This window comes from Candoia aspera, chromosome 2 (assembly GCF_035149785.1).
Source record: "Candoia aspera isolate rCanAsp1 chromosome 2, rCanAsp1.hap2, whole genome shotgun sequence".
NCBI classification, from domain to species: domain Eukaryota; kingdom Metazoa; phylum Chordata; class Lepidosauria; order Squamata; family Boidae; genus Candoia; species Candoia aspera.
Genome location: NC_086154.1, coordinates 19,954,812 through 19,982,806, shown reverse-complemented (window position 1 = coordinate 19,982,806; position 27,995 = coordinate 19,954,812). Strand labels below are relative to the sequence as shown.

The 27,995-nt window shown below is 42.9% G+C and overlaps 1 protein-coding gene across 3 annotated transcripts; it reads right to left on the bottom strand.

Moving 5' to 3' along the window:
* Positions 1-26,192, bottom strand: QARS1 (glutaminyl-tRNA synthetase 1). Of its 3 annotated transcripts, none has more exons than XM_063291465.1 (24): positions 26,013-26,192; positions 23,647-23,794; positions 22,699-22,808; positions 21,984-22,059; positions 20,931-20,995; positions 16,752-16,805; positions 15,944-16,001; positions 14,362-14,433; positions 14,012-14,097; positions 12,355-12,441; positions 10,365-10,464; positions 9,957-10,035; positions 9,647-9,755; positions 8,669-8,799; positions 8,090-8,182; positions 7,405-7,542; positions 7,225-7,312; positions 5,724-5,870; positions 5,485-5,589; positions 3,538-3,630; positions 2,260-2,387; positions 1,784-1,850; positions 617-742; positions 1-245 (listed from the first exon to the last, which is right to left on the bottom strand). In XM_063291465.1, the coding sequence occupies exons 1-24, from the start codon at positions 26,157-26,159 to the stop codon at positions 192-194; spliced, it is 2,361 nt and encodes a 786-aa protein (XP_063147535.1). In that variant the 5' UTR covers positions 26,160-26,192; the 3' UTR covers positions 1-191. The 3 variants fall into 3 exon arrangements, with proteins under 3 accessions (XP_063147535.1, XP_063147537.1, XP_063147536.1); XM_063291467.1 differs by lacking the exon at positions 26,013-26,192 and adding an exon at positions 25,954-25,971; XM_063291466.1 differs by lacking the exons at positions 22,699-22,808; positions 26,013-26,192 and having other exon boundaries at positions 23,647-23,731.
* Positions 26,193-27,995: the final 1,803 nt, after the last annotated feature.

Genomic DNA, 27,995 nt, shown 5'->3' with positions numbered 1-27,995 from the left:
GAATTTCTCCAGGCTCATTTTTATTATGATTATTGATGCAATCGACTGTGAATTCAGGATGTGTATTAAGGCAACAGGAGCATTACAGTAGAAGACTGTGCTTGGGCTGTATGCCCCATCCCACTCCAGGGAAGGAGGGAGAAATAACATCTGAGCAATTTTGTCTGGGTTCAGAAATTATGATGGAAACATCACCATGCTTTCCCAGGATCCTCCTTCAAGGTCACTGTCCGATTGAACACCAGCTGTAGAAGAAACAAAGGACATTCATTTCCTCCGTCTGCATGTCCCATTTTAGAGAGTGACTCTTTCTTCCTGCTCTCTTACTTTGCAACAGAGGTCAGCAACCTACAGCCCACAGGCCAGATGTGGCCTGCCACCCATAACGATCTAGCCCATGGTTCCAAACTAATCATCTGGCCCACAAGAATGAGGGAGAGATGGCTTCACCAGATGCCTCAGCATGGGTGGAGCAACAAATCCCATGCCTGGCGTTGGTGAGAGTGAGCCTTGAGGCAAAGGCAGAAATGGTTTCTGGCCCCTACACAAAAGAAGGTTGCCCACTCCTGCTTTATAAGAAAATCTCCTCCAGCTCTTGCAACTTTTTGGAGCCCACCTTTGCATCTGTGCTGTCAGGATCTACTGAGAAATACCCGAGCCGCTCAAACTGGAATTTGGTGAATGGCTTGGCTCCGTATACAGATCTGTCCACCAGAGCTTCATCAATCACATGAAGGGAGTCCTGGAGGGTAAGAAAAAAGGAAGCCAAAGGTGAAGTTAAAAAAATAAAATAATAATTTCTTTTTCCTTGCTGATGGGTTTGCTTAAAGCACTTCATCCCAACAGATTAAAATCTGCAACTGCATTTCTCTTAAGTCTTAACTCTTTATATCCAGATCCTGGTATCTTGTCTTCACCAGTATTTGTGTGTCTGACTTCTCAAGAAGTACACTTTAAATTAGGATGGTTGTAGGAGCGAATAGGTTCATTCTGATCAGCATGCTCCAATCCATAAATACAGGTAGACCTTGCTTAACAACCATTTGTTTAGTGATGGTTCGGACTTAAGATGGTGCCGAAAATACGGACTTACAACTGGTCCTCACGCTTATGACCGTTGCAGCGTCCTTGCAGTCACATGATCATGATTTGGGCACTTACCAACCAGTTTGCATTTACGACCATCACAGTGTTCCGTGGTCACCATTTTTGACCTTCCTGGCCAGCTTCTAGCAAGCAAAATCAATGGGGAACCGTGTGACTCACTTAGTGACCACATGGTTTGCTTAACACCCATGGTGATTTGCTTAATGACCACCACAAAAAATATCGTAAAATTGGGCCAGATTCACTTAATGACTGTTTTGCTTATCAACTGAAATTCTGGTCCCAATTGTGGTTGTTATGCAAGGACTACCTGTACTTCCAAACCCTACTATATATTCCTAGAATGGTTGCTGGCACCCAACAAGATTCAAATTTTATTTTCCTTCTCTTCTGATTGGAGTGTGTATCTTTGGGAATCCTCTTAAGTATTATTATTGTTATCTTTTATTTTTATCAACTCTTTTTGTCTCCACTTCTATCCTTTAATCTTGTTTTGTTACAAACATAGAATCCCTTGTCTTTTAATTCTTGCAAGGTTCTACTTTTTGAATGACAAAAACCATGTGTCCTGGACTGCAGCCTGCTATCTTCCTCACACTGAGGAACAGCAGTCTGCCTCCTATGTCTGCCCACGCCAGTCCTATGTGTTCACAGCTCTTCCTGGCCCAGGACTCACAGGATTGACATCACTCAGGAAACCCCCTGGCACTTCTGTAGAGTCTTCAGGATTCTTATGCAGGAACCTGCAAGTCAAAGAGTTAGATCACTGTTAGGATGGAGTTAGATTACTGCAAAGGAAGATAAGGGGCTTCTGAATGACTATCCTAAGCTGCTAGCACAGGGTTCCTCAACCTTGGCAACTCTAAGCTGTGCGGAGAATTCAACTCCCAGAATTCTCCGCACAGCTTAGAGTTGCCAAGGTTGAGGAACCCTGTGCTAGGGAAACCCCTGGGGATATATGTAGTTAATCTGGGAAAGAGGAAGACAAAGCTGAGTTGAGACAAAGCTCAGATCCTGTGCCATTCCTCTCATCAGAATCTTCAAGGGCAAAATTCAGATAGAATTCCCACATCCAAAGGACAGAGGTTGAGTTTAATATGTTGTCTCCCCACAAATAGGAACAGTTTAACGATCTTCCACCCTAATACTCACAGCTGCTCATACTGGCGGACCTCACACACAAGAGGATCTGACACCCAGTGGATAAAGGCCTTGGGCTTCTCTGCTGCTTCTGACTTTGTGCAAGTCACTTCTAGCTCTTTGACAGATCCACTGGTATCCTGGGTACAAACGTGGAAGTCATGATATTCTCATTTCCATCTCAAATCAGGCTTCACAATCTCTCTCCTCCTTCTAGTGTGCCTTTGCTACACTCAGCCTGTTTTTACTCTCTGATTCAGAAGTTACATCCCTTGATTTTATAGCTATACATCTATCATTTTGCAATCTCCTTGCTACCATATTTAATTTACTATTTGGCAAAAGTCATTATTTTTCTCCCAGTTCCACATTCCTCCCCAAGGCAACATTTTGGTTGTTTTTTAGAATCAGAGAAAAAGTGCTCTCTGGTGGCAAATTCCAGGATACCCCCAAATTACTTGTAGGTGATCTGGCACACACAAATGCTTTTGTTTGACTTGCATTCTACTCCAGTGCAGCATCCTTTCCAACATGGAACAAACCAAAAAGATTTTAAGACCACAGCCGTCAAGATCCCAATCATCACATCAGGAAATGTTTGAGTAAAATTTTACAATGCTCTCCCCCTTTTTTAAAGAGGGGGTGTTCCAAAGAAACATGAAACTTGACTCAACAGTATTTCATTTATCAGTTTGCAGTTACCATCAAGAAAGCTCTGCTATGTTCTTAGAAATAGTGTATTATGAAATATCTTTTTATGTATTTGAGAAAGCAGTGACATCATCCATTTTTCTTTTCTCCATCTTAAACTCAGGAGTAAAATGTTCAGTTGAAGGAAGGAACACGGAACAGAATGCAAGAGGGTAGCTATCCAAAGGTGTAAACACCCAGAGCTGTCATTGTTAAATAGCCCCCCAGGCACTGAGAATGATCACCATCCCTTTAGTACAACAGTGGAAATGTTGCTGACACTGTATTATTATTAATATTATTAAGCATTAATAGTGTGCCTATGTGCACACAAAATTATTTATTTAATAGATTTAAGCTGCCCAACTCCAGAATGACTCTGGACAGCTTACACTTAAACTAGAAAAACAATTTTAAAAATCTAAGCATCCAGACCAACCACACATCAAACAGCCAGCCATGGTTGGTTTGTGCAGTTCACATGCGTACGCACCCTCTGACCCATTAATGGCCTTCAGGCCAGAAAAGATTGACCACTCTGTCCTAGTCTACAGCAATGGAACTGGTTGTCTCTTAGAAGATGCTGTGACACACATTCACCTTAATGATGTTCTGAACAGCAATGACGTAGCCAGTGTGCCTCAAACCCACCGGCTGGCCCAGTGCTAAGCGTTTGTAGCCTTTATCTGGAACCTGTCAGAAAAGTAATATTAACATCAGTGTGCAGAACTGCACTTAATCAGCTGCCACACAGACACACACACACACATGCAGCTTTCATGAGACTGTTCATGACAACACCAGGAACTGGAGGGTGCCATCCCATGGCTGTTGCAGGGATCCCTGGGCCAGGAGAAAGCCCTCACAGTTCACTTCAATTACACAGAGGATAGCTGACGATTTTTCCTGTTCATTTAACCACAGACCCTTCCAATGCTTTGGAAGGGCAGATACTGCCTCAGCTCAGGATTTGCCCATCAAGGGAATCCAGAAGGGTTATGTTTTCTGATAGCATCTGACGGAGGCGAAGAGTTGGTTAATATGATTGCAGAGTAGCTGGGTGTTCCCACAGCAATGATTAACCATTTACACAAGTCTGTATGAATATTCCAGCTAATACAGTATGCAGTTGTCTGCACTTTCAAAGCTAGACAGATAAATCTATATCATGATTTTTATTTTCAGATGGAAGTCAGAAAGAATGGGAAAAAGTCTCCAGTGAAAGGAACCTAAAAGGGATGGTGGTGAGGAATGGGAGAGGCCAGCAACTTTTTAAATGTGTGCTTTTAATAAAAAAGTCATAAAGTGGGCAATGGAATGGCAAGCCTTTTAAAATAAGAGGCTGTAGGACCCCAATCTATAATTCAGCTCATTAACAATTCAGCTCATTAACAATGGGAGAAGAAAACCCAAAGGAGTAACATTTGGGTCATGTTCCACTAGACTTTTTTTTTTTGTTCTTATGTGCATCCTTCTCACTAAAAGGCAAAAGAATAAATGTGAGAATAAGTTGGGTCAGAGTAGTTAGACGAGAGAAGTGATTTCCTAGTGAGCTTAAATCAGACAGGAGAACCATCTGTCGAAGACGCTCTAGATCTGGAGTTCTTGTGTCAGGTGGGAAGTAAGCCAACAGGGTCTCTTCCAACCAATGATTCTGTCATTCAGATATAATCTTGCTGCTCTGGCACAATAAATGTAGTCACAAGTATCTGAAAACCGAAACTGCCAGGGCCAGAATCAAGTGCACTGAAAGTCTAAGAGCCAACATTTCGTCAAGGAGAAATGAATTAATCCGCAGTGCGGGCATGGCTCTTATCCAAGTATTGCACAAACTACATACAGTATCAAGCAAGAAACAGCAAAGGGGACTGCAAACAGCAGATAAGTGGCCTTTTCAGCTATTCTTCAGAATGAAGGAGGGCTTAGGACAAAGGTACTCTGCGTGCTGGCACTGTCCCCTGCATTCTCCAAGCATCCCCGTCCTGACACACCATTTCAGACTTTCAGATCTGAAAGAATTTCTACTCATGTTCCTCTGATAAAATTGTGTCTGCAATTATGAGGGAACCACTACCCATGTTCAGCTGAATGCCAGTTGAAATTCCTTTGAGACTCTGCTGGTTAAACAGGGCAAGGTTTGTAAACTGAGAGCACACATATGAGGCATTTAAGTGAAGTCCTCTCTCCTTTGAGTCCTCAGAAGTTCCAAGGAATGCCTGCATGAAGGGGACTTCACAGACTATGGATAAGCTGAGGATGTGGATTACTTAAAATACAGGCACATTGCTTTTTTTAACTTTCAGGTAGCATGTCAAGAGCCACTCCTAAAATAGGAGAGGGCCAGATAAGGAAGCGGTCAGGCCATTGATCAAATCCAAGAAGTTGCATTTGATCAAGCCATTGATCAAATCCAACTTCTAACCAAGTAATAGATGCTGAGCTGGTGAACATGTCTACAATTTTGCAATAGCTCCCCATTCCCAATTCTAAGTCAAACACCAGCATCCTTTTCTCCCTTAACTTGTGGTGTCTTCCTATTAGGCTCACCTCTCGGAAGTCACTTTGCTCAATGTAGATGGTTGGCAGGAACGGGATTTCATGGAAGCCTTTGGTCTCATCAGCAGGGAAATTGGGCACAAGGATGCTTAAACTCTAGAAGGAAGGCAGAAGCCCTGGAGTCGGTTCCATAGCCGTGAGGAACACCCCAGATCCCAAGAGGTGGGCAGGATAGATAGCCCATCTTTCCTTTGTCCACCCCTTCCCATCACAAAAGATCACAGGCTTACTTTGTGTGGTGCTGGAAAATTAGTGATGGTCACCCGTAGTGGCTCCAGGACAGCCATGGCACGAGACGCCTGTTCATTCAGCACTTCCCGTACACAGGCTTCCAACATATGAGGCTCCGTGGTGCACTGGGCAACAGTTACACCCACCTGTTGGGAATGTGGAGTCAGCCAAAGAAGGCACAGGTATCACATCAGCTTTCAGGAAAAGGTACCGACAAGCAGCCGGTTAAGGCAACCAGTCAGGCTCCAAGGAGGTTTTCCAGTGGCTGCAATTGCAACATGTTCTCTGTCATGGTGTAGTTGTGGAATATCATCCCTGCTCTTGCTTCAGGACAATTGGGAAGAGTAGGACTGAAGCTGATGAGGAGGGAGCCAGTGTTTCTCAGGCCAGACAGAATCATTACATAAACCCAAAGCAGATGCTCTCTAATTTCAGGGCTGGGAAAGGCATGGCCAAATTTCCATTGTTTCAAAAAGATGAGAGGAAAAGGCCTAGGATTTAGACCCTGAAGCAGACATATCTCAAGACAGCCTGATTTCTATATTCTTCAGGAGGGAGATCTTCTGAGTAGATATGGCTTCTATTTTCTCTGCAATAAAGCAACTAATCTAGCTGTGTCATATCTGTCTGCTGGAAGCAAGTTCCTGAATATGCAATTAAGTGTCTGGAGAGTCAAGATTTATAACTGAGGCTGGCATGAAGTCTGAGAGAGAAGGAGAGAAAAGATGCCCCTTCTGGTTGCTTAGTAACTTTTAACTGTCCCTCAGCCAATGAGTTCCAGGTTCTAAAGCAGGTTCTCTCTTTTTTCCTTTTGAGGATCACAGGTCTTGGGCAACTGTCCCCAACCTGATGCCATTGGCTTTGCTGGCCATGGTTGAGGAGAGCTGTAATCTAGCACATTTGGAAGACACTAGTTGGAAAAGGCTGTCTATAAAAAGAATTTGTTGGAAGCCATAAGCTGGTGATGTGGAGTCATAGCTTACAGTGGGCATGGACATCCCTTCCCTCTCTTCTTCTCCAAGTAGGACAGCCAGGAAAGGCATAAAACTCTATTGTCAGAAGCTCAGACCAATTACTTGCAGATGAATCTTGAAATCAGACTACAGATTGCCCTCCCTGTCTGAATGCCATCCACTTCTGTGCAGAACAGCTGTGACAACTCAAAATAGGAATGTTTCCAATGCATCTTGCTGTTCACACGGTACCCCAGTACAACAACTGAAACTATGCCTCCTAGAAGACAATTAAAGAAAAGGCCTACAGAAGACAAGAGTGCTAAATGCTGTCACTGATGACATGATTGTGAGCTTTCAAGAACTCAAGCAAGCAACTACTGACAGATAATCCTGGTGAAATGATGTCCATCAAGTCATGAGGAATCAGAAGCAAATGAACAACTGAACTACAAGGATTCAGATCAGGATCTCTCTGTATTAATATCCTAAACCACATTTAGACATTGGACAGACCACTGGCTAAACATGGGAGATGCATCTTTACCTTTGCACAGAAGTTGTTGATCGCCTCTGGTGGAAAGCCTCGGCGGCGAAGAGCAGTCAAAGTAAAAAGTCTTGGGTCATCCCAGTCCCTGGAATGCCAACACCGGCAATGACGGAACCTTCTTAATTCTGCTTAACTCTCCCCACTCCACCACATGCACGATCAAACCTGTCCCCTTACCTGACAGCCCCTGCCTCAACCAGGCGAATGATCTTGCGTTTGGAGACCACAGTATAAAGGAGATTGAGGCGTCCATATTCCCACTGCACAGGGCAGTACACATCCAAGGCATTGCACAGCCAGAAATAGGAAGAACGTCTGTCAGGAAAGAGGAAAGTGATGTCTATGAGGTCACATCCAAGAGGCAGGTTTGATGCCATTCTCAGGCTAATGTGAGCAATGCAGTTTTGTGACTTCAGTCTTGTGAATTTTGTTTGGCTTCCATGGAATATGTTTTCAAATAAAAGCTCTTCCTTTTGAGAGGCCCAGGAGCAAGAACCCAAATGAGGGAAGGTGAGACCTAGCCAATTGTTTAATCTTGGAGATCACATGGCTCTTAAAGATAGGGAAAAAAATTCTCAGGACAAAGAACATCACATAAATGCTAAATTCTGCTTTTGTTCAGGGAACTCAAAGAATCTATATGCATAAGATGAAAAGCTCCTAAATCTTTGGCAGTATTTGTGCCCATGGGAAAAGACGGGAATGAAGAGAAGACCTTCTAGTGATTGATGGACTACAACTCTGTTCATCCTTGACCATCAGCTGTACTTCTATCTGGCTGATAAAACATGAACAATATTTGAAGGAAATTAGATTCCCCAACCCTTGAGATAAGGGATCCTTCCAAAGAGCATAGTCTTACCTGGCTTGAAATTCTTTGGTGCAGAGTGAGTGCGTAATGTTCTCCAGGGAATCACAGAGGCAGTGTGTGTAGTCATAGGTGGGGTAAATGCACCTGTGATGCCAGAGGAAACCAAAAGCTCACATCTCCAAAACTCTCAGTGGCTTCCACAAGCAGCCATCGTATCCTCCTAGGAATACTTTTCCAGCATTCTTGGTCATGACTGTCTCTCAAAATGCTTTCATACTACCTTCCTTCCTACAATTTTATTGTGATGTTTATCTACAAAAATTGCACTTATCCTTAAGGTAGTGGTGGTGGGGGCTAGTGTTCCCATTAGAGGAGTCCCAAGGACATTGCAGGGAGGGGGCAACATCCTCCATAAATTCCAGAGTCCAGCAGTTAACCCCAAAGGCTTAATACCTCTGAAGCCACATCCCAAGATTAAGCCCTGGAGTGCATCCAAACCAATGAGAGCAAGGACAGCTGTCTCACTCTCACCCAGTTTCATTTGTCTCTGCTTCACCAGTCACAAAGAAAACGTCCAGTGTCCAATCCCAGTCCCAACAACAATTACACTAGACACCTAACTCCACAAACCATTTGTCACCGGTGCGGTGGTGTGGTGTATATTTGATGCGATAAGCAACAGGATCCATCTTTCCATCCTCCATCACCATCTTCATGCGCAACGTGGCCTCTCCCTCTCCAAACTTTCCTTTGCGCATGTCCTGAAGAAACATAACCCATGCTGGAGCTTCAAATCACTCAGATAAGAAAACCTCCTATACAGCAGTGCTGCCAGCTTCTACTAAGGCCCTTCCTTCTTCCCTAGAAGCCACGATAGGCAGATGTCTAGTGGTGGTGATGCAGTGATGTCACACAGGAGGTGGCACAAAATAGATAGCCTTTTGATATTGGGGGAGTTAGGGCAAAATACTTGTGATATTTTAGCCTTTAGTTAAAAGGAAAAATCACAACCCCAAATATCAGCAATTTGTCACCAAATAGTGGCATGATTTTGAGAGATTCTGAGGGCCACAAAAGCTGAATGCTACAGATAGCTCATGGGCCATAACTTCTCCATCCCTGATCTGTGTAATCAACCTCCAAAATACACCACACTTATGTGAATGAAATCAATATCATGCAATCAAAATGAATATAAGTTGATGCATTTGATTGCCGTGCTGGAAAGAGTTACTTCAAAGGATATGACACTTTGGAGCAAGGAAATAGGGCTGGCAGAAGGAAACATGGAAAAGAAGGTCACCAAAAACAGCAGGGCCATGAATACCACCATAGAAAGGAGAGAAGAAAATGTACATAGTAATACAACTGATTTCTGAAAGCACTGCTACAATTTTTCTGAGTTTTCATCTGTTAGTACAGGATAACCAGGAGGGTCAGAAACTTGAGGTTATAAAACATACATAAAACAAACAAAGAAGTTGACAATCTACAGCCCTAAATACTGCAAACAATATTGAAGGTCTTGGATTCATTCTGAGAAGAAGCCCTGGACATTCCCATGCTTTTTCTTGATGGACAGGCCATCTTAGTGGATGCACACAGTACCTCAAAAAGAAGGAGAGACTCTTCAATCGGCCGGTCTCGCCATGGAGAAGGGGGTGGATTGTGTCCTTTGATTTCTTCCACCTTCTGGTGGCAAACATAAGCATGGCCCCTGGAAAGGAAAAAAAGACATCAGCTAGAAAGGCAAGGAGCATGATCTGGGACAGGAAGGAATGACTGTCCGTTACAGTAAGACTTCCCATAATCCTCTCTGTAAAAAGGAAGACTAGAACAAAGGACACTTTGGGAGAGTGCAAGGAAAAGTTGGATGGACACTTTTCCAGCATTCTTGATGCTACTTGGACCTCCTCACCTTTTAATGAGGTCCACAGCCAAGGTATACAACTGGCCAAAGTAGTCAGAGGCATGCGTCACTGCATACGGACTGTATCCTAAGGGAAAACAATACTAGAATGTGAGAAGGGGTAAACCCTCCATGCCATGTTTGAGCAGTCCCCCCATCATAGAAAAGGCGAACTCAGGCTTTTTTAAAGAAATTGCTACCCGCAAAAGGACTCCCACGAAAAGGCCACCAGCACAACAGTGGTTACCCCTCAACTGTGGCACTTCAGCTGGAAGGCATGGTGCAGAACATGCCAGCTTGCCCCAGCCTCTGGAAAAGCCAAGAGCTTTCCTTGTCATTTCAACCCTGGGCCCATCCAGCAATACAACCCTTCCTCCCACTCAGCATCTCCACCTCCCTTGCCCTGAGCATGCATACCCAGCCACTCCACCATGTCACGGATGCCCGTAAAGTATTTCTCCTCCTCTTTTTCAGGGTTTGTATCATCATAACGCAGGAAGCAAATTCCACCGTTCGCCTGGGGTGGGGGGAGAGGGGGAATCAAGCAGCACAGTTAACCAATCTACCAGCTCATCAAAAAACATTTTTTCCCTAATGACAGCAACGTTACAGGACAGCATCAGAGAGTAAGGAAAAATGACACCTCATTAAAATCACCAAACAATAAAATCACCATAAAATATGGGGCCATGTTGTTTCCTAATAGCCAAAAACATAAATTAAAACCCACCACCGGGAAAACCACCAGCCACTGTTCCTCCAAATATCTTCCAAGGCTCCACTCTTTACTGCAATGCAGATGAACTTTTGTGAGCCCAAAGAAAGTAAATTCACCCCTTTTCTTCCCACGCAGCTGGGAGAAAAGTTACGCAACATGCAACCTCCATTGCTACATTTCCTGGCTTGTGGTTATGTAACTGTTAACTGCGAATTAGGAGAAATTCTTGTGATTTAAACACACCAGCAAAACAATCCAGGACTTTTCATTAGCATTTGTTGTTTAAAAGAAGCTTCCTAAACTGTGCATAACAGTGAGATGGGACTAGAAGAAAGGTAAATTAAATCCTGGTGATCTTTTCCTCCAGACAACGAAGAAGGAAATGCACAAGCACCAGGCTTCCCATAGGCTTATCAAGGTAGCCTTAAATCCTTGCTTAGCTTTGTGTGTGACTCTTTGTGTAATTTATCTGAAATCTTTAGAATTTAACAGGTCTTCTTTGGGATTAGTAGATATGAGCAACCTATATATTATAGTGGAGGTAAAAGACTGGTACACACCTATTTAGACATAAGACCTGTTGAATTCAGTAGGGCTTATTTCAGTGAAATTGCAACCAACTAGCATTTCTATTTTAAAAAAACTACAGGAATTAGCAAATTCAGGCAAATGCTCAAAATAGAGTCATATGCATATCTGGGTGCATAACTCATGGCTTGGAACACAAACCTAAATATGTAGTATAAAATATATACAAATATATCATTAGGCTCCATGTATATTGCTGCTAACTAGCATGCTAGGGCTGTTCAGGGGATAAGGGGAGTTGCAATCCAAGACACCTGGATGATATGAGGTCAGGGTGTAAATAAGACAACTGTTACTGAATGTATAAACATTTCTTGCTCTGCCACAAACATGTCTATGCTGAAATCTCACTGCTGTGCCATCCCTGGGAAGCCATTTCCCCTTTCTATGTGTTTGGTTTATCAATTTATGGACTGTAGAATTGACATTACTCATGTTAAACCACCTAATTGGGCATTCAAAATGAAAGAAAAGCATCCACTAATCAGCTGCACTGAGAGATATAAAGCGCAACTGATCAGAGCCACTAGAGATGCATATCCTGGAGAAAACATTGTTTAAGGAAGAAACGGGTTCGAAGCACAGAAGCTGGACGTGTAAGTAAAAAATCCACATTAGGCTTTGCATGAAAATGAAGTAATTTTTACAAAGACCAATCATTCACTCAGTTCCATCTAAGAGTCTTCCAGGGAACAACAGAAGAGAATCTCTGTAGCTCAGGGTTGAACTGTGGAGTCCTTGGTGTTCTCTGAGCTTGGTTGTTTTCTTGCAGATGTTTTGTTGCCCAACTAGGAGACATCTTCAGTGCTAGCACTGAAAACAACCAAGCTCAGAGAACACCAAGGACTCCACAGTTTTCCAAGCCTCAAGTCTGGGTCTTTTCCCACTGGAGGTGGCATGGATTTAACTTGGATTCACACACAGCAAAGATTATCTTCTACTGCTGAGCTATGATTCACCCACACTTCTGGAAGAGGGACATTACATCAATAAGGTAGTCATGGGCATCTGCAGGGATAAATCCACCCTCCAACTCAAGAGGAAGAAGAGTATTCAAACACACAGAGCAGAACAGAGTGTGGAGAGGCTCAAGTGTCTCACCTTGGCAAAGCCAAAATTGAAATTGATAGCTTTGGCATGACCGACGTGGAGAATGCCATTGGGTTCAGGAGGGAATCGTGTACGGACCTAGAGCAAATACATTTAGACTATGTTAACAAAGATTTCGTTGAACAGATCCTATGCTAGTACCTGTTCACCATGCCAAATTTATTGATAATTACAGCATTTCTTTAGGCTAAAGATCACAAATAATACAGTGCAACTGTTCCAAATACTGATTCCTTCTAAAGGTGAGAGGGTAGCAGAATACAGGTAGTCCTTGCTTAATGACAATTGGGATGGGCATTTCAGTTGCTAAGCGAAGCGGTTATTAAGTGAATCCAACCCAATTTTAGGACCTTTTTGTGGTGGTCATTAAGTGAAACATTGTGGGCATTAAGCGAACCATGTGGTCGTTAAGCAAATCACACAGTTCCCCATTGATTTTGCTTGCCAGAAGCCAGCCGGAAAGGTCGAAAACGGTGATCACGTGACCAAGGGATGCTGCAATGGTCATAAATATGAACCAGTTGCCAAGTGCCCAAACCCTGATCACGTGACCGTGGTGACACTGCAATGGTCATAAGTGTGAGTTCCAGTCATAAGTCGGGTTTTTTCAGCACTGTTGTAAGTCTGAACCATCACTAAACGAATGGTTGTTAAGTGAGGCTACCTGTAGATCAGCAGCGCAAACCTATATATATTCACTAGTACTTAAGTTCCAGTGGGTTCAGTGAGCATGAATCCCACCTTAATAAATATTGGCATTACCTTATACAGCTCTTCACAATTTTTTTTTTTAAAAAATTATTTGCATGTGTGCCTCCCAGTCAGTTTTTTTGGCTCCTGGCAACTGCCTGGACAAGTCCCTGCAGTTTTCTTGGCCAGATTTTCAGAAGTGGTTTGCCACTGCCTCCTTCCTAGGGCTCAGAGAGGGTGACTGGCCCAAGGTCACCCAGCTGGCTTTGTGCCTAAGGCAGGTCTAGAACTCCCGGTCTTCCGATTTCTAGCCTGATGCCTTAACCACTACACCAAACTGGCTCTCTTAGTTGGGGAATCTTCACAATTTGGGGCAATATTTGAAGGAACACTGCTTCACAACTGTTCTTCCTCTCCAAAGCCGACAATCATTCCAGATGCTTTTCCCCCATGAGGAAGCCCCCACCCCCTTTCCCCAAAAGTTCAATCCTAGAAGTGACGTATGTTTATTCCTTTTAGTTTTCTCTGTCCAATCATCTTGCGGGGAGGGGGACTCACCTTAAATCCAGGATTGCCTTCCTTCTGGTTAAATACAGTTTGTTAGTATGTAACCCATTTTGTGCAATGGAGCTGTTCAATCAACTTTTTCCTACTGTTTTGCTTTTTATCACTTAGGCCAGTGTTTCTCAACCTTGGCAACTTTAAGACGTGTGGACTTCGACTCCCAGAATTCCTGGGAGTGTGCTGGCCAGGGAATTTTGGGAATTGAGGTCCACACATCTTAAAGTTGCCAAGGTTGAGAAACACTGACAGATGGTAATTCTTTTTACATGTTATATTTTTTAGCTCCTTTTTTTTGAGCTTCCATTTTTAGATTGTGAGTTTAAGTTACAGAGGCCAGGGGCTGCGCGAAGCCAGTCTCCCCAGTTTAGAGGATCAATGTTTGCCTACTGCTCACCTGTCCACCTGTGATCTCTAAATGCTTCTTCAGCAGATTCATGGTGTTAGGTGTGATGATGTAGCCTTCAGTTTTGTAGTTCTCACCTGGAAAGGCAGAGTACACATCTGAACTCATTTGCCATTTAAATCCCCCAACTCCACATAAATGGGGTTGAACATTTTGGCTGTACTTCATTGGGGACAAATTCTAATGAGCCATGACTAAGTTGCTGGAAGCTGACTGTGGCCTCTCAGTCGCCCATCCTGTGTGCTAAACGGTACCAGGAGGCCATCAAGGATGAAACACATAGCCTACTATGCCCTGTAATTTACCCAAAAGTAGATTGCAAGAGCTCTAAGGTAGCTTACCTGGCTTATGGAATTTGAGTGCTTCACCTCTCAGCTGCTCCAGGAGCGATTTTGTCTCTTGGTGTGGTTCCCCTGCAGAGAACTGGTTTGGGTATTCTTGCATGAAAGCCAGATAATTAAGTATCAGGCATGCGAAAGCATTCCCAGCTGCAGCAGCCACTATAGTTATTCTCTCCCTCTACTATCTTTAACAGCGGCCTTCTTTCCTGGTTGCCTTTCCAATTCTTTCCAAATCTAGCCTGCATTGGGATTTCTTTTTACTTGTAATTGTAATATGAAGGGCCGTGTACCACTATGACTTACTGGTGGTACGTCTAGGAGTAACGTAAGTAGTAGTACTAAACGTCGCAGAACGTTCATCACAAGAAGAGACTGCCAGAACTAATGTAACTCCCAGTGGAAATGGGAGACTTAAAGCACAACTCTCTGACTACCATTACAAGCCATAGCCTAGATGTGGTCTCAACTTGCAGGAACCCAAACACTTGGCAGCCCCAGCCAACGTGGCCAGCAGTTACCATGCAACCAATAGTAGATCAGCAATATCTAGAGGGCCACATATTATGCACCTATGTTCTAGACTGAAAGTCCGAAGACATACGAGACACTAAACTGTTGATACAAGTCGAATCTGCTTCAGGTTCAAATGGAAGAGACCTCACTGCATGGGAAACTGTCCTATAAAAGTCATGCCAGTAGTTTAACTAGCTTGATACCATTCAAAGCGGAAGCAGTTCTCCAGGATTTCAGATTGTGCCCCTTCCCAATCCTCCTTGAAAGAGGCTGAAGGCTGAATCTAGAACCTCTTGCATGCCAAGAATGCACATACCCCTGAGCAGCAGCTTTTCCTGAAGACATCTATGTGTAAGTTACCTACAGCTCCCCCAACATTATAGAAGGCATGAATAATCTTGTATTGTGCACAGCTGCACAGCCTCAGATATTGGTTGTGGCTCAGTTTCTTCCAACCTAATATCCTCCACAGATGCTGGATGATAAGTCCCAAAATTCCCAACCAGTGCTGGGTTGGGATGCCTAGGAATTCTGGAAGGTTGAGCTTCAGATAGTTCTGGAGAACACTGTTCTCCAAGAGTGCACTAGAAGGCGCTCCTGACCTCAGCAGAGGTTTATGACTTGGAAGTCTTAACTGGTGGAAAGAATTTTCCAAGGCAGCAAATTAAAAAAAAAAAAAGGAAGCACTGTTTCTTCAAAGTCGTCTTATCCAAACAAAGTTACTAAAATTAAAATAAGTCTAGAACTACTAAAAAGGGAAAAAGAAAAAAGGTATACTAAAAAATACTAAAAATAATTTAATCTATTTTAGAGTGGCAGGAGCTGCAAAAAACGTGTGCTATCAGGCTGATGACTCTAGCTCCTCCCCGCAGGAAGCACTGTCAACGTTCTACCCTGCCAATTCTCTGCATCCTTCACTGAGAGGGCAGGTGGATGCTGGAAGGCTGCAGAGTCCTGTGGCTGCAAGGGCCAGAGAGAGTCCACCGTGGATACAGAGCATGCCAGAAGTTAATTTCAGTTTACAGACAGACACATACAAAGCAAAGCATCCATTCAACAAAGGCCTTACCATTTCCCATCACCACTGATTTCCCCTTCTCTGGCTCAGTATTATGGGCCTTTGGAGTCTAACAAGACAAACAAGAAATAACCACTGGGTGTCACATGATCTGGCCTCAGTAGTTAACAGAAGAAAAGTTCCTAACAGGACCACCACAGGCAGAAATGTAGCAGCTAAAGCTTTTTCCTGGAATGAGGAGAGGATGCTGGGAAAGCTTTCCTGCCTGCTGATGAAGTTGCAGGAAACAAATGGGGAAAGGGGAGGACAGGTACATTTCCAGCTAGAGGATGGCATTCTGACAGGCTGCAGCAACCAAAGGCTTTTTAAGCATTTAGCTCATTTAGTTTCACCGGCCCTTTAGATCCATCCCTAAGCACTTGACAAGGGCATGATTGCCCCAAGGCATTTATGCATATGCCAGGATGATTTGTGATCTCAACTGGTAGAGGATGGACGACTGGTATTTACGTATATATTTTCCCCCATGTGCTATATTTGCCTATGTAGTTTTACATTTTTTTTCCCATGCAGTTCTAACTCTGTATGCTGCCTAGAGTCTTTGGATTGGGTGGCCTATAAATCTAAATGATAAATTAAAAAATAAATATACCTCAATAAAGAGATTGGGGGCTCAGAGAGAATCACACCCTCCCTCCCTAGCAACTGTTTGTGCCTCCTTAGGAATGATCATCTAAAGACTGGCAAATCCTCCCCACTAACCCCTCACTCCTACATTTATGACAAAGGTACATGGATCGCAAATGTAAGCACACCAATAAATGTGTGGTGAGGGGTAGGAAACAGCCAACTAAACTACCTTGGGTTTCTTTTCCAAGTCAGCTTCTGTCTTTGGGCCTAACAAATTTAGAACCTGCAAGAGAAAGACAGAAATAATGTTAGGATGGGGAAAGGAACTGGATGGGTTACACCTCTTTTAACTCCATTGCTTCAGCCAATAGACAAAGCTTCTGTTTTCAGCCTCCTTAAGGAAAGGTTCTTCTTATACCCAGGGCAGGCAATATGCAGTCTGAGATTGCACTGCTGAAATCTGGGGACAGATTTAGTGATGCACTTTTCATCTGCAAAATAAGGGTGGAACAGAGCCCCCTGGGCTTATTCCCATCCTTAAAACCTGCCAATCTCTTGAAAATCAACATGAAACCATATTGCCAAAAATAGAGCAGCAAAATGTCTCAATTTCAATGGAACCATTTTGGCCCTTCCTTGAAATCTACGGGGGCTGGAGTTAAAAGGGTGGTAATAAGAGTGGGGGACCTCTGGCAGGTGAACTGCTCCCATTTCCATCACTAAAATCTATTCCAAAAACAAAAAGGGTCCTCCTGGCTGAGTTGAACCCCTGTCCCATTAGAATCTGTCCATCCCTGCTTGTCATCGAGCCAAAGTTAGACTGCAAAATGCCCTCGCTTGGCATTACCTTAGTGACCTGCAAGTACACAAGATTCAAGACAATATTGCAAGACAACATTGCAACTATCTTTCTAGAGTTGAATTCACACAAAAAGATGACACTGTGGCTCAAATCGCAGGCCATGAATGGCACATTGAACTTTCAGCATCTAACCTAGGCAACCAAAGGAAAAGGTACCAGATAGGACAACCAACTTCAGCAAAGGATCGTTACCTTGTCGTGGTGCTGGAGCTTGAGCACCTCAATGATGCAATGAGCTAAACCATGAAGGGCCACCCAAGGCGGGAAGGTCATGACAGAGAGGTCAGACTAAATGCGATCCCTGGGGAAGGTAATGGCAACCCACCCCAGTATTCTTGCCGTGAAAACTAAATGGATCAGTACAACCAGAGATATGTCGGTATACCATCGGAAGATGAGACCCCCAGGTCGGAAGATGGTCAAAATGCTACCGGGGAGGAACAGAGGATGAGTTCAACTAGCCCCAGACATGATGACACAGCTAGCTCAAAGCCGAAAGGACGGCTAGCGGCCAACAGTGCTGGTGGTGAACGGCGAATCCAATGTTCTAAGGATCAACACACCGTTGGAACCTGGAATGTAAGATCTATGAGCCAGGGCAAATTGGATGTGGTTATTGGTGAGATGTCAAGATTAAAGATAGACATTTTGGGCGTCAGTGAACTGAAATGGACTGGAATGGGCCACTTTACATCAAATGACCACCAGATCTACTATTGTGGACAAGAGGACCACAGAAGAAATGGAGTAGCCTTCATAATTAATAGTAAAGTGGCTAAAGCAGTGCTTGGATACAATCCAAAAAACGACAGAATGATCTCAATTCGAATTCAGGCAAGCCATCTAACATCACAGTGATCCAAATATACGCCCCAATCACAGATGCTGAAGAAGCTGAAGTAGAGCAGTTCTATGAGGATCTGCAGCACCTACTGGACAACACGCCTAAAAGAGATGTTATTTTCAGCACGGGAGACTGGAATGCTAAGGTGGGCAGTCAAATGACACCTGGAATTACAGGTAAGCATGGCCTGGGAGAACAAAACGAAGCAGGACATAGGCTGATAGAATTTTGCCAAGACAACTCACTCTGCATAACAAACACTCTCTTCCAACAACCTAAGAGACGGCTTTATACATGGACTTCACCAGATGGACAACACCGAAATCAGATAGACTACATCCTTTGCAGCCAAAGGTGGCAGACATCTATACAGTCGGTAAAAACAAGACCTGGAGCTGACTGTAGTTCCGATCACGAACTTCTTCTTGCACAATTTAGGATCAGACTAAAGAGATTAGGGAAGACCCACAGATCAGCTAGATATGAGCTCACTAATATTCCTCAGGAATATGCAGTGGAGGTCAAGAATAGATTTAAGGGACTGGACTTAGTAGATAGGGTCCCAGAAGAACTCTGGACAGAAGTTCGCAACATTGTTCAGGAGGCGGCAACAAAATACATCCCAAAGAAAGAGAAAACCAAGAAGGCAAAATGGCTGTCTGCTGAGACACTAGAAGTAGCCCAAGAAAGAAGGAAAGCAAAAGGCAACAGTGATAGGGGGAGATATGCCCAATTAAATGCAAAATTCCAGAGGTTAGCCAGAAGAGATAAGGAATTATTTTTAAACAAGCAATGTGCGGAAGTGGAAGAAGACAATAGAATAGGAAGGACAAGAGACCTCTTCCAGAAAATTAGAAACATCAGAGGTAAATTCCAGGCCAAAATGGATATGATCAAAAACAAAGATGGCAAGGACCTAACAGAAGAAGAAGAGATCAAGAAAAGGTGGCAAGAATATACAGAAGACCTGTATAGGAAGGATAACAATATCAGGGATAGCTTTGACGGTGTGGTCAGTGAGCTAGAGCCAGACATCCTGAAGAGTGAGGTTGAATGGGCCTTAAGAAGCATTGCTAATAACAAGGCAGCAGGAGACGATGGCATCCCAGCTGAACTGTTCAAAATCTTGCAACATGATGCTGTCATAATGCACGCTATATGCCAGCAAATTTGGAAAACACAAGAATGGCCATCAGACTGGAAAAAATCAACTTATATCCCCATACCAAAAAAGGGAAACACTAAAGAATGTTCAAACTATTGAACAGTGGCACTCATTTCACATGCCAGTAAGGTAATGCTCAAGATCCTGCAAGGTAGACTTCAGCAGTTCATGGAGTGAGAATTGCCAGATGTACAAGCTGGGTTTAGAAAAGGCAGAGGAACTAGGGACCAAATTGCCGATATCTGATGGATAATGGAAAAAGCCCGGGAGTTTCAGAAAAACATCTATTTCTGTTTTATTGACTATTCTAAAGCCTTTGACTGTGTGGACCATAACAAATTGTGGCAAGTTCTTAGTGGTATGGGGATACCAAGTCATCTTGTCTGCCTCCTGAAGAATCCGTATAACGACCAAGTAGCAACAGTAAGAACAGACCACGGAACAACGGACTGGTTTAAGATTGGGAAAGGAGTACGGCAGGGCTGTATCCTCTCACCCTACCTATTCAACTTGTACACAGAACACATCATGCGACATGCTGGGCTTGAGGAATCCAAGGCTGGAGTTAAAATCGCTGGAAGAAACATTAACAATCTCAGATATGCAGATGATACCACTTTGATGGCTGAAAGCGAAGAGGAACTGAGGAGCCTTATGATGAAGGTGAAAGAAGAAAGTGCAAAAGCTGGCTTGCAGCTAAACCTCAAAAAAACCAAGATTATGGCAACCAGCTTGATTGATAACTGGGAATTAGAGGGAGAAAATGTAAAAGCAGTGAAAGACTTTGTATTTCTAGGTGCAAAGATTACTGCAGATGCTGACTGCAGTCAGGAAATCAGAAGACGCTTAATCCTTGGGAGAAGAGCAATGACCAATCTCGATAAAATAGTTAAGAGCAGAGACATCACACTGACAACAAAGGTCTGCATAGTTAAAGCAATGGTGTTCCCCGTAGTAACATATGGCTACGAGAGCTGGACCATAAGGAAGGCTGAGAGAAGGAAGATTGATCTTTTGGACTGTGGTGTTGGAGGAAAATTCTGAGAGTGCCTTGGACTGAGAGAAGATCAAACCAGTCCATACTCCAGGAAATAAAGCCAGACTGTTCACTTGAGGGAATGATATTAAAGGCAAAACTGAAATACTTTGGCCACATAATGAGAAGACAGGACAGCCTGGAGAAGATGCTGATGCTAGGGAGAGTGGAATGCAAAAGGAAGAGGGGCCAAGGGCAAGGTGGATGGATGATATTCTAGAGGTGACGGATTCGTCCCTGGGGGAGCTGGGGGTGTTGACAACCGACAGGAAGCTCTGGCGTGGGCTGGTCCATGAAGTCACAAAGAGTCGGAAGCGACTAAACGAATAAACAACAACAAAGGACAACCAAAATGAACTGCATTATCTGAAAGATAAATCTCTTTCCCATTTGCAAAAGATTATAATATTTGGGACTTTTTAAAGGCATATATTTCATTTTCAGTCAATTCTCACATATATTTTCCTATACAACATTTTCAAGTATATGATCCAACCATACCTGCAGGTCCACTTCATTTTTAATTATTTTGCCATCTGCCCATTTCAACTTGCTCCGTGCCTCACCTGCAAGAAAATAAAGTACATAAGGACTGCAGAGGCCTTTTTCATGACTGGTACTTAAGACAGACAGCTATCTGGGACTCTTACTATGGCAATAACTGGGGTGGGGAAGGATGTGGGGATATGTGAGAAGCTCTGACCTGAGTGCATGAAGTGTGTTCTGAATTTATTCTACCTCCATCATTAGAGACAATGTGCCACTAATTCCTTGGAAAAAGCAACTGAGAAGAGCTATTGCAGGGCTCAGTTTCATCCGCCTTTTCAGATACCAGGTACGCACTTTTATTTAAAAACAAACGAACAAGAACCTCACAAGTTTTTCAAGATTTCAGTGAGTTCACCTCAAGATCAGGACTAGCAAAATGTTTTGAATTTGAACCCCCCTCTTGAGTTGAAACAGGCAGTTCTGATCATCTCAACAGTGCCCTGGGCTTGAAACAACCCCTTTGACCTCGAAACAACTGTTTCAGACTCAAAACACATCAATTTCAAGCTCAAATGGTTGGAACAGCTTGTTTCAAGCACAAGTGTTATCAAGTTCAAAACATCTCGAATTCAAAACATCCCTGAGATTTCACACTTTTATCCGAAATCCATCAGATCTCGTGCAAGAATGGTGCAATTGTGCAAACGCTGGTGAGATTTTGGCTTTTTAAAAAACATTTACACTTTTAAAAATTGTAGGGATTGTAGATAAAGCTCCCAAGCAGACTGATCTACTTTCTCGATGCCACGGTATGAAACAAAACATTGGAGCAGACAGACTTTCTGTCTGGTCTAGCAGAGCTCTTGTTATGCTCCTATTTTCACATTTAATCCTCCACTGAATTTGCTGGTGGCATTTGCAAGGGCAGGAAACAGGGAGGAAAGGGCAGAGTTTGAAAAGGGCACATCAGAGAACAAGAGCCAGTGCCTCCGCATTAAGGAGAGGTCCCACCATTGTAATGAAGGTCAAGCAGCTTCTCCTTGGAACATCCCACGTTCCACTCACCCATCAGAACCCCCATGCTAAAATGGTAACGCTCTGAAAGGAGCTGAGTTCTGTGTTTACTGATGGCAGCTTCCACCTAGACATAAAGAGAGGAAGAGAAGTTCTGATTTAAGAAAAGGAAGAAGGGAAAACGGGGTTCAAAATGACTTCCAGGCAAGGCTGGATATAAGATGTTAAGCACGCTGATCTAGAAAAATACAAGACTAACAGACAGATGCAAAACTGTGTGTGTGTGTGTGAGAGACACAAGATTCAACGATCTTTGTTTTATAAAAATCCCTTCTGGCATTATGTATGCATTCCCATCAATTTAAAAGACAGCAATGTGGAACGATGAGCTACTTAGGGAATTGAACAGAGGTACCCACCACTTCTAATGTGGTTATTTTTAAGGAGTTAAAATGGCTAGGTGCTGTATGAAAAGGAAATATTAAATGGATCTATTAGCAGTACCACTTGCACGCCAGAATTCTATCATAGCATGGAAAGAGCGAGTATATTATGCTGCCCAATTAGTTCCTACTTGGCGTCTCTTTCCAGTGTCCACCCATGGTATGTTTAGCATTACCTTAAACCAGAGGCCTTGACTTATTCCTCTCTGACCAAATCAGCAGCATGTGGCAGGGTTTGCTTGGCTCATGGCTCTGCCTTGTTAGGAATAATTCACATGGAAGTATTGTTTTACTTTTGGCCTCCATATAGGGCTGAAACTTACTGCCTCTTCAATCTGTTCTGGTGTGATGACCACGCCAATGCCACACTCCTTGTCAAAGTCTGCTGTATTAATGGGATCCACAGGGTGACTTTTAAGGTATTCCAGAGCAGCTGCGGGTATAAAGAATTACAGATGGATTAGAAAGGTGGTGTGCTGCAGTGGGTAGTGTGTTTGACTAGGATCTAGATGACTTGGATTCAGATCTTCACTCAGCTATAAATCTGTTCTGGTCATCCTGGAACTGTCATTACCTTTCATTCTAGCTTTCATTCTAGCCTCCTTCACAGATTGGGGGAGGCATCGTCTATGCCATTTGATAATCCATGAAGAAAGGGAAGATAAAAATAAACCAGAGCTATGACAGAAGGAAACTCCAAAAACAAAGGTGCACACATGCTCCTTTAAGGCTTTCAGAGCAGAACTTGTGGCGTTTTATGGATGTTTCAGGATAAAGCCTCTAAGTTCTACCATAGAGCTCAACTGTGGAATGCTCTCTCACCACTTGCCAGGAAAACGCACAACACTTGGGCCCTCCTGCAATTATTATCTCCTTTCTTTTGGGTGATTCTCTATATGCTATTTCCTTCTGTGGTCTCTGAAATATGTTATTCCTCTAGAAGGCATGGGCAAAATGTTCTCTGCTCTACAAAGGATCTTCTGTGATCATATAATTGCCAACTCAGTCCGCCCCATATAAGCGTATAAGAATTCAAAATTGCAAAGAATAAGTGTCAACCTTGGTATGCTCCACCCACCCAAGATGGAGACAGTCTTGAGCAGGAAGTTTCCCTTAGGAGAAAACCTTCCTCTTTCTCAAGCTCTGATTACTGATTTCATCCAGTCCATTGTGGTGTAAGGGGCATGTAATATGACCCTTGGGGCCAAACCCAATGATCAATGATCAAGGGAGACTCTTGGCTCCAGCCTGTGAAATCCCCAAGTATGTACCATTGAGCTGCAGATCTGTGACAATCTTTTTGGTAGCAATGTACTCAACAAGGTCACCAAGACGCTTTGAGTCCTTAAGCCGGGAAGCCACGTTATACAACAGGGTGCCGACTGTCTTGTCAATCACTGGACCCAGGATTCCTTGTGCCTAAAATGTTAAGAAGAGTCAAAGGGGGAAGCTGAAAGTCAGGATAACAGCAAGAGCAGATATTAGGAAGAGGTGATGAACAGTGAGAGCCTTTTCTAGCTTCTCTCTCACACAATAGAAAGCCATCTCAGTGCCAGGTAAATCCAGACAGATTTTCCATTCTGATCTTTCCAACTGGAGAACAAACATTACAAAACTGTTCCAAGTCAGTAGCCCAATGACTAGCACTCATAATTCATTTAGCTGTTGTATTTGCATGCGTGAGTATAAATAACGGTACAACAGCCAAACTGATTACCAGTTTATTTTTGCATCACCAGAATCTCAGTCAATTCGGCTGTGGTACTTTAACTCTATAAAAAGCAACTTTTAGATTCCTCTATTGTTAGGCTGGGCTAACTACACGATTTTGGGGAACTATAATGTAAAAAGCCTCTTTTCTAACAATAGAAGAGATGGGTACATGTCAAACCCCTCCGCATCCAATGACTTCATCCTTTTCAAAAAAAGCAAGACATAAATTGAGAAACCATTTCCTGATTTCTTTTTTCATTTGCTGTTTATATTCAGGCAGTCTCTGTTAGAGTTACACTTTCACTTCTAGAGAGGGACATAAAGGAAGGAAATTCCAATGCAGAAAAACAGGACTGATATGGTTTGGGAGACAATTGCTTGCACTGAGATACGAGCTTTAATGTCACATATTTCTACAGGCTTTTTATGACAGCAGTGCTGAAACCTGAACCTCATTGTTTTAACATGTTTGATCTCAGCTAATCTTGGCCCTGAAATACTTATTCAGTGAACATCTTCAATGTGAATTAAACAGAATGAGTTAGCATTTCTCCAGATTTTACCACAAATTACAGCTTTATCCTAACAGTAGAAAAAAAACTTTTAATCTTTACTATTTGCATCTATACCAGAAAAGAAGGGTCACAAGCAGCCTACAAGAGTCACTGATCCATCACTATGAAGATTCCTGAGCATCTGATACCTGAGCCTCTTTCAGTACAGCAGCCTAAGAATCATACCCATACCCACTGACCATCAGCATTCCTAGAAAGATGGCAGGTCCCAAAAACAATTCCTTACTCAACATATAGTAGGTGTTAGACACAGGGTGGGAACTCAGTCAAAATTACAAATGACCCATTTAAATCACGTTAGGCTTAAGGCAGCATGATTAACCTGTTCCATTGATCTCAGCATGACTAAGTCTAGATCCAACCACTGACACATTTTTTAGGATTGTCTAAATAGCACAGGTATAACTAGTTTCAGCATTCACAGAAGGACCATATAAACTGAGCTGAATCTACCCATAGCAGATAAGAGATGGATAGCAAAATATATTATAAAAAGGTGAGGCACAGATTTCCAAGTGCACGTCTACGCAGTAGCAGTTTCTTTATTTCAATGGATTTCACACCTAAGCATAGAATTGTACGAAGAGCAAAACTATAGTGCTAATTCAAATTTGACAAACCCCTCTAAAATAACTTCATGCTGCAGAAGCAGAAGCCGTATCTGGAAGCTATCCTCCTTTAAAATCTCTTAAAATTCAATGCAATACATTTTGCTTAAAACAAACACATCTGTTAATTTTAGCAGTTTTGATTAAATCCGACTTGCCACCCAATGGCTGTGTTCACACAATATACTAAGCCACATTTTGCTCACTCATGGTATAAACCACAGTTGGCTAGCTTCTCATATTAAGTTGCTATCTTTTATTTTAGTTTATATTATGCATTTTGTTTTTAATCTATTTTATTGTAAGCCACCCAGAGTCACTTATGTGAGATGGGTGGCTACATAAAACAAACAAAATAAAGTTACCAACACATTCGACCCACCCAATAAACCACAAACAAGCCATTATATAACTTAATACATTGCATAAACCGAAGTATGAATTGCTCAGTAGGGCCAGCTGAAACCGCTGTGTAAGAAAGAGACACATTCTTGGAACTGAATTAATAACACAAGAGTGGCTGCGAAGGCGGGCCAGAGTTTCGCTCGTTTTAAAGGAAAAGTAGCAGAAACTCAGCAATTTTCCTGGAAACATAATGACGAGGACAGCTTTTGCCCTTTCAGTTTGTTCTCAGAGGGCAGGGGCACTACCGGAAGGGGTGCAGAAAACGTGGCAAGTCTACCCTGGAGAGATGGGGAAACCGTGAGGGCCTACAGACAAAAAGACAGCGGCTATTGCGACCTGTACAACTGACTCGCGGAGCAACGCGGTGAGCGCCTCGTTCCGAAGGGTCTCGCGAGCCTTGGTCTCGCTTAGCCCGATGCTAACGAAGAGCCGCAGCGGGCCCGATTCATCAGCCGCCGCCATGCTGCCGCCTACCCCTGCCATCCCTCCTACTTCCGCCCGCAGTAGGGCACGGGCTTCTCCGTCCAAGCCATCCACGCGAGTGAGCGCTGCGATAAAATCAAAAACCAATCAGAATCCTCGATCATCCTCATGACCAATGAGAAACACTTTCAGAGATGCACGCCTTCCCGGGTTCTCCGGCGAATCGGAAAGGAGCAACCTGACAGAGTGTGGGTCTATAGTTGTAGCTGGTTGCATCAGTCAGAGAAGATATATTTAAACTCTGTGCTAAGAAATTACGTAGGCAACTGGTTTTGTCTTATGTTTCTGTTATGCTGATAGTAGTGCGATCTAACGCACGTCTATTCAGAAAGTTTTCAGAACTGCCCTAGTGCAACCTCGAGGATCTCCTGGAAAATTCCAAGGCTCAGTTTTACTTTTTGATCTGGGAAAAAAAACAGAATTGGAAGTTTTTTTGGCTGTTTATAATCTATACAAAAAATCCTTATCAGATCATCTTTGTAAGAGCTCTGTGAAGTATATATATTCTTATCAAGATGTAGTACATAAGCTCCACTAGAAAAATTGTTTCTCTTTGGACTTAATTTGTAACCTCTTAGGCTGAATGCAGTTCACGAATGATTCAGCAAGGCTCATTTTGTTGCAATTCAGTTTGGGCCACAAAAACTTAAGCAAGTTGCCAGAATAGAGATGATGAAGGAGTGCTATAACCTGCAATCCTGTGCACACTTTCCTGGAAGTAAACACCTTTGAATGCAATGAGGCTTTCTTCCAAATAGGCCAGCAAGAGCTTTCACAGTTAAATCATACATTCAAGAGAAAATAATGTGAGCTGTTCTGCAATAAACCTGTCTGCATTATTATGTAATATAGGAAGTATAGAAACAATAAAAAAATAACCTTGTGAAATCACATAAAGCTTATGATGGATGTGATTAATTCTGCAGAAGGAGTTTTCTGATCAAGAAGGATACATAGCTAAGTTGTTATATAAAATCCTAAGCAACCCACCCCAGTATTCTTGCCATGAAAACGAATGGCAAGAGGTATGTCGGTATATATATAATTCATATATAGTTATGTTTTATGCTTATTAGATTGGTTTGTGAGTTAGTATTTTCTAGTTATTATATTTTTCTATATTGTACCATGGTATACCATCAGAAGATGAGACTCCCAGGTCGGAAGATGGTCAAAATGCTACTGGGGAGGAACAGAGGATGAGTTCAACTAGCCCCAGACGTGATGACGCAGTTAGCTCAAAGCCAAAAGGACGGCTAGCGGCCGACGGTGCTGGTGGTAAATGGCGAATCCGATGTTCTAAGGATCAACACACCATTGGAACCTGGAATGTAAGATCTATGAGCCAGGGCAAATTGGATGTGGTTATTGGTGAGATGTCAAGATTAAGATGTTGACGACCGACAGGAAGCTCTGGCATGGGCTGGTCCATGAAATTACGAAGAGTCAGAAGCGACTGAACAAATAAACAACAACAAACAAGCAATTTTGGGAGTCAGCGATGAGCGAGCCTGATCCTTCTGGAGTATGTGGTGCAGAACTATGACACCCCAAAATATATAGGATTGTAATAAGAACACACTATGGAACACTTCTGATGTATCTCCCCATATATCTGCATAGACAGGAGGTACCATATGTGCAAATGAATACTGTATTGCAAATGTATGTATTGCACATGTGGTTCTCAAAATCCAGCAGTCAGACAGATGGACAATTCACCCCATTTAGTTATTCAGTTGTATGGCTAATCAGCTAGATGTTCAGAAAGCAAAACAGGTTGTCCAATTAACAAATAATTCAGGATAGGTTATTTGCACACAGCCCTCCTGGACT

What these genes read in the sequence shown, in the direction of transcription:
- QARS1 (XM_063291465.1), bottom strand. Translation starts at nt 26,159, where the DNA reads ATGGCAGGGGTAGGCGGCAGCATGGCGGCGGCTGATGAATCGGGCCCG. An exon ending in ATCAGTGGTGATGGGAAATG is followed by an intron (nt 14,434 to 15,943) that starts GTAAGGCCTTTG and finishes AGTTCTCTGCAG; the next exon opens with GGGAACCACACCAAGAGACA. An exon ending in GTTGAGGCAGGGGCTGTCAG is followed by an intron (nt 7,313 to 7,404) that starts GTAAGGGGACAG and finishes TTGGCATTCCAG; the next exon opens with GGACTGGGATGACCCAAGAC.